The 7500-nt window shown below is 30.8% G+C and overlaps 1 protein-coding gene across 5 annotated transcripts in view; it reads left to right on the forward strand.

Moving 5' to 3' along the window:
• The window catches only part of LOC137616396 (mucin-17-like), a 436827-nt gene that overhangs the window by 166509 nt on the left and 262818 nt on the right, over nt 1-7500 (forward strand). For all 5 annotated transcript variants that reach the window (XM_068346103.1, XM_068346106.1, XM_068346107.1 and 2 more), the window contains exon 4: nt 7067-7191. In XM_068346103.1, coding sequence (XP_068202204.1) covers nt 7067-7191 — 125 coding nt within the window. The remainder of the gene's footprint in view (nt 1-7066; nt 7192-7500) is intronic.

Here is a 7500-nt window from a genome sequence, read left to right on the forward strand (position 1 = left end):
ATGTATGATCGTGTGACACACGGTTGGTACAATACCGTATGAAGTGTACCCAAAAGACAGTCATTCTATCTTTTTTATAACAGTGTTGTTTTTTATTTTGCTGCAATGCCTTACGAATGCAAATGCAATGAACGGCAACGGAATTCACCACTGTTTCTTTGAAAGGGTCAAGAAAACACTTTATTTCTGAGAACAAAGCTTTGTTGACAATGAATGGAGGTCCTAATGCTAGTTTCGGCAGTAACTTTCTATAATCATGAACATGTATATAAAAATGCACATACAATACACAAACAAAGGGTTGCTATTAATCTCAGTAGCACATCTGTACGAGAAAGACTTTTTTCCTGTGGACTTTTTTATGTTACATTTTTTTCTTATAGCTAGTATAAGACACATTTTACTTTTTTTCCTATTAAGTAAATATACCTGGCTATCAGCACTAATTTCATACCGATTTTTCCCGGTTATTTCCAAGGTATCTTAAGAAATATTGACACGAAGCTCAGACTAAAATTCTTTATAATCATTGTTTGAGAGAAATGACTATCTATAATATTCGCATATGGTGATTCAGAGATGGTACACAATGATTGGAATTTCACTGCACCTATTGAGATTCCTTAAAATATCGAAGTGATAAGAATCCATTTTGCTTTACCTATCAGTAACAACAATAGGTAGAAGGAATTGAATCTACGTCATCAATGGCAACAACACTGGTGCTGTACTATTACTACTGCTGATATTAATAATGACGATTTGATGACTGATTGATTAAATGACTATTTCACATAGTATTGCATTAACTGTGTAATAAACATTATAGAAAAAAATAAAACTAATTCATTTCTCCATGAAAGAAAGTTCACGTATTCATTCATGTCTGACAGAAACTTTCACACTACATTTATATACACAACAACAATAAATGCAATAGTTTATAGTCCACTGCAGGACAAAGGCCACAGACATGTCAAATCATGGTCTGAGCTTTGGTCACTTTTCATCACCAAGCTGACCAGTGCGGATTGGTGATGGTGGAAGATTTTCGTCTGATCGCTCACAGCAAACCAACCTCATATGGGCGGCCTTGACTAACAGAGCTTTGTTGATCATGGCGAAACGCAAACCCTTTCATCCCGTTAAGGTATCCCACTCGGTTAGACGTAAAAAAAAAAAAAAAGTAAAGACCTTGCTATCGATGAGATTTACTTACTACTACTACTACTACTACTACTACTACTACTACTACTACTGCTGCTGCTGCCACTGGTGATGGTGATATTCTAATGTTGTTATTGTTCTTAAAATGTTTTAATTGCTCATTAATTCTCTTGAAGTTTATTTATTTCCTTATTTCCTTTCCTCATTGGGCTATTTTCCCTGCTAGAGCCCTTGGGCTTATAGCATCTTGCTTTTCCAACTAGGGATGTAGCTTAGACGACAATAATAATAATAATAATAATAATAATAATAATAATAACAATAATAATAATGATAATCATAATCGTGATAATAATAGTAATAATAATAATAATTATAATCGTAATAATAATAATAATAATAATAATAATGATGATGATGATAAAAGTAATAATTATAATAATTATTATTATAATAATAGTAGTAATAATAATTACAATAATAATAATAAATTATAATGACAATAATAATAATAATGATTATAACAATTACAATAATAATAATAATAATAATAATAATAATAATAATAGAACGTCCGTATTTTGATATATGCAAACGGCACCATGTAGTATTAACGAGTTTGCAGAAGAAAGATAAATATATAAATCCCAACATCCATAAAAACTCATTGATTTTTCTTATCAGCATCACATTCCGAAAAGAAAAAAAAGGCTCTACTGCTCACATAATGCAAGATTAGAGAAATTTTCCAACATATCATATGATATTCCTTATATAGATTTCTTCGACAATTATCTTGACAACATGAACGTGATATGCAATTTTGAAAAGAGGGTAGTACATACTCTCGCACATGATTAAAAACTCTACATCTAAATATTATGAAATATATTAAAAAAGAATCCTTAAAAAAATTGGTTACGAATTTCATGAGCCCAATGATCAACATAATGTTATAAGAATTTTAGCGATAAAAACGATATTGATGAATCATATGAAAGAAAATAAAATCTAATTCGAAAATAGAAGAATTATAATTCGTATCAAAATAACCGAGTCCTAGTAAACAACTACTTAATTCTTTTGAATATAAAATAAAAAAGACCAAATGCTTCATATATTTTATGAGGATTTCCACCACCCCATTCCTCGTACTATTTGAATCGCGTGACGCGCGCTTTCGCTGGGCCCCCTTTTACTGTGCACGCAAACTTCAGCACCAAGAAACACTCAGGATATTAACAGAGCTCGTACCAGAAAGAATTGTCTTTATTCGGTCATTTTCCTGTTATAGAAGGTATAGTAGACATATAAAACACAAGAGTGCGATGAAAAACATTATATATATATATATATATATATATATATATATATATATATATATATATTTATATATATTTATATATATATATATGTATATATATATATATATATATATATATATATATATAAATATATATATATATATATATATATATATATATATATATGTAAGTATATATATATATATATATATACATATACATATATATATATATATATATATATATATATATATATATATATTTATATATTTATATATATATATATATATATATATATACATATCTGTGTGTATACGTATGTGTATATATATATATATATATATATGTGTGTGTGTGTGTGTGTGTGTGTACATGTATATACATATGTATATGTATATACATACATACATACATACATACATATATATATATATATATATGTATATGTATATACATATGTATATGTATATATATATATATATATATATATATATACAGTATATATATATATATATATGTACATAATATATATATATATATATATATATATATATTATCATCATCAATATCAGCCGCAACTAGTCCACTGAGTGACAAAGGCCTCAGACATGTCCTTCCACACACGTTTCTTTATGGTTGTTCTGTGCCAGTCTAACCCTGCAAATTTTCTTAGTTCGTCAATCCATCGTCTTCTTTTCCTTCCCCAGCTTCTTTTGCAATTTCTAAGTACTCATTCTGTTATTATTAATGTCCACCTAATATGAGTCATTCTCATTATATGTCATGCCCATGAACATTTCTTTTGCTATATGTTGTTAGAATATTCTCTACTTTTATTTGCACACGTATCCATGTTTCCTCTTTTCTATCTCTTTGTGTTATTCCCATCATTATTCTTTCCATAGGTCTTTTTGAGTTGTAACTAGCTTATATCTATTTATCTGTCAATCTTTATATATATATATATATATATATATATATATATATATATATATATATATATATATGAAGAAGCTATTGTCTTTGAGTTAATTCCCCCTTGGGTCTCAGATCCCGAGGTAGAGAGAATCCAGATATTATGAGGAGTAATATATGGCTTCCATGAATATGAAAAACACGTCTAAATGTGCAAAATTCATATATATATATATATATATATATATATATATATATATATATATATATATATATACATTATATATAAATATAAATATATATATATATATATATATACATTATATATAAATATAAATATATATATATATATATATATATATATATATATATAATACAGAGAGAGAGAGAGAGAGAGAGAGAGAGAGAGAGAGAGAGAGAGAGAGAGAGAGAGAGAGAGAGAGAGAGAGAGAGGGCAAGCTATGTCGAGTCAGGAACTAAAATTATATCCTACAATTAATTTTTTTCCCTATTAATGTACAACAAACTATTTTGAGAATGAAATGTAAACTTCTTTACTCTGTCAAATCAAACTTCACATGAAACTCAGGTAATATAATTTCTAATACAAATGTGTTGTGTGTTTTGTGCAATATCGTGCGCACTTTTACTATCACTTTATTTTACGAGAACATATATAAGAGCCAATTTTTTGGCAGCTTTTTCCAAGCCTCAAAGATAAAATGTTTAATCTTGATATAGCAGACACGAAGTTCCAACTCGATTAAAAAGTGATGTCAAAAGGACTCAATGCAATTTTCAACATGCTTCATGGATATTTTAACAAAACTCCTTACTATTTTTCTCTGGCTCTATTATGAGTCTCATGTTTAGAGAAACTCCAAACAATGTTGTGGATATTATGCATTACTATTGTGCAGCCTACGCACAGAATTTGCCTTATTCTCTGCTTCTACCTTCTTTTTCATGAAAATATGGAAAATGAAAAGATTTTGATGCATTCTTTGTGGCCGTTAATATATTCAGTTCACAAAAAGAATAACTTTTTATTCATCACGTTTAATAAAGAGTGAGTGAATAAGTACATTATTGTGTATTTTGACTTATAATATTTCCAACTGTTTTAACAGTTTATAAAATACCGCATCGTGTAAATTCTAAAAGGAAAGCGAAATATGAAAATCAACAAAAATAATATATGGCACAAGAACTAGCCAGTGATGATAACTTTCGTATTCATTCATGTGGCAGGTATACCACTCAACCTCTTAGATTTATCAACAGATATCCTCCTCCCCTCTAAAACAAGAGTAGTAACCGTTTAGCATATTTTATAAAATAAGTGTGAAAAAAGTAGAGTAACGAAGCTAAAAATACTATTTCTAAATTTTTCAGTTGATTGAGTTCGATGCAATTAAACTAAACAACTCTAGATCTATATAAAAAATTATAACCTTATCTATATGATACAACTCTTTCATCCCTTTCAAATACTGTAATCGATTCACCACACTTCGTTAACCAAAAAAAAAAAAAAAAAAAAAAAAAAATCGGTTTTCCATTAAGGAAATAGAATGGATCCGCCTTAGGCTATTTCGTCCAAAAATAGATAACCGCTTCCTTATCCAGCTTCTAACTTCGTCAGCGTCTTAAGTGTACTTCTACCTATCGTACCAACATTTACCTTGATGTTTGGGATGTCAACACGTCCAAAAGGGGCCAACAAACATTGCCCATTCACATCGAATGTTTATTCCTTCACATACAAAGAGAGCGGAGAGGGAAGTTTTGAGGGCTGAGATATATTTTCCAAGGAAGTTTCTAAAACCTCTGAATGAGAGAGAGAGAGAGAGAGAGAGAGAGAGAGAGAGAGAGAGAGAGAGAGAGAGATGAAAAAAGATTTAGTCTTGAGAGGGTTTAAGATTTTGAACTTGTGAAATAAGAGCTGTTGGCCGTCGACCAAAAGCCACAAACGTTACTCAATGTTCGTCTATTCGTCTATATCCCTTCAAAGGGAATAAGATAAAATAAATACAAAACAAAATTCATTAAAATTCATTTGCAGGTCTTACATTAAGATAACATCTTTAAAAGGTTAATCTAAATAATCCATGGTTGTTATGAGATGAAGATTTGGTATCAAAACCATCTTAAATGTATGGACAATAAAGAAACAGAAACAAGGCCCCTACTCACTCGTTTGTCTGTTTAATCTGCTCAATTTAGAAAGCAATCAATTCAAAGCATCATACAACCATCAATATCAATTAATAAAATGACTGGATGACATTGCTATATAGCAAGCAATGCTGAACTTACAAAATTACAAAATCTTTTGTCAAAAAAAAAAAAAAAAAAAAAAAAAAACTGAGGAGAGAATTAGAATCTTAAATCAAATAGTGACATTATTTTTCTGTACTCAATCTAAGGAAAAAAATAACGAGCGTCTTCATTGTGAACAAAATTAGAAAACTAATACTAGTTTGTGTTAAATGTCTTATAAAAGTTAATAAATATAGGTCAAATCACTGGAAATTTGAAATACGAAACGCAGTCTCCTGCAATATACACATGGATCTAAACAGCCTCCCTTCGAAACTGGATCCTGGTAGAGATCCAGGTATCTTCTGAAAGCGTTAATCTGGCAGAAGAAATTATTGGAGGCCGTTCCCTGGCTGAAAGGGGGAATGGGAGAAGTAACAAAAGCGCTGACGTAAGCCCTTCTCTTTTGGGTCTCTTTCCTGAGAGAGAGAGAGAGAGAGAGAGAGAGAGAGAGAGAGAGAGAGAGAGAGAGAGAGAGAGAGAGAGAGAGAAATAAGAAGGTTTAACATCGTTTCTTCTGTCATATTTTTCTGGACCTTTGATGGAGTTGGTTGGTGGTCCCAGTTTTTCTATAACTGACTTTGTAGTCGGCTCAAAGCTCGCTCTCTCTCTCTCTCTCTCTCTCTCTCTCTCTCTCTCTCTCTCTCTCTCTCTCTCTCTCTCTCTCTCTCTCTCACACAGGATTATTTGACAGATTCCCAATTCCCAAGTATTGGAATAGCATATTAGTTGACAAAATTCGTCTTAGTCCTATTCGGAGAAATCATATCAAGAGAAATAATTAGTGGAATGAACCATCTTAGAACGAGGTACTGAGATAAAGAATAACATCGTATTACAACATTCTTTTTGTTTAAAAAAAATGTTGATATGTTTTCTTTGGTTGTTTAGATTACTTGAAAGTTCTAAACAGCGTTGTTTTGTAACTGGAAACTACCGAATGAAAACAAAGTATTCGTGGAATTTTCCCCATAAAAACACTGCTAAAAAATTCCGGCATTTTCGACTTTTTTCAAGAACAAGGAAAGATCAGTGGGGATGGTCAGCCTGAGTAGTTTTCTAGCCCTGAGAGAGGAGAACAAAGAGAATAAAATGAAGTGGAAGAGGAAGAAGTGGTGGTTAACCAAGATATAAACTATAGACAACTCTAAAAGTCAGGATGAACAGACACAGGACATTATTTGTATTATATGATAGAGAATTACAAACTGGGTCTTTTTTTTACAAGATTTTTTTCTTTTTTTCAAGAAAACATTTGTTCATTTAAACGATAATTTCTATTATAAGGGACGTTATCTCATATCTGCCTCAGACGTCTTGGTACATAATAATTGATGACATTTTATTTACCATTACAGGCGTGGAAGATCTGACAGCTGAAAACCTGGTAGACAAATTGGAAAATGGAGTTTACATTTGTAAACTGGCCGAGGTTATATCAAGAAGGGCCCAAGATGCACGTGACAAAGGAACATCGACGCTGGTGAGTAAAAGCAAATCTTCCAATCCTCTCTTTGTGAATGGGCGCTTTTAACATTTTTCGTTATCCTCTGTGTTTGAAAGGATACTTCAAACGTTCTTTCCTTTTGTATCCAGTTTGTTTGGATGGGCACTTTCAGAACAGCTATACTGTTTGAGGTGTCGGCTGACGGTGGAGTAATGTATTTACTAATAAGATTACTAATGACATTTTGACTATCATTCCCTTCAAGTGACTAGAGGTTTTTGTATGTATGTGTATGTGTATGTGTATATATATATATATATATATATGCCTTTATGTACATACATA

The sequence above is a fragment of the Palaemon carinicauda genome, chromosome 22, assembly GCF_036898095.1.
Source record: "Palaemon carinicauda isolate YSFRI2023 chromosome 22, ASM3689809v2, whole genome shotgun sequence".
NCBI classification, from domain to species: domain Eukaryota; kingdom Metazoa; phylum Arthropoda; class Malacostraca; order Decapoda; family Palaemonidae; genus Palaemon; species Palaemon carinicauda.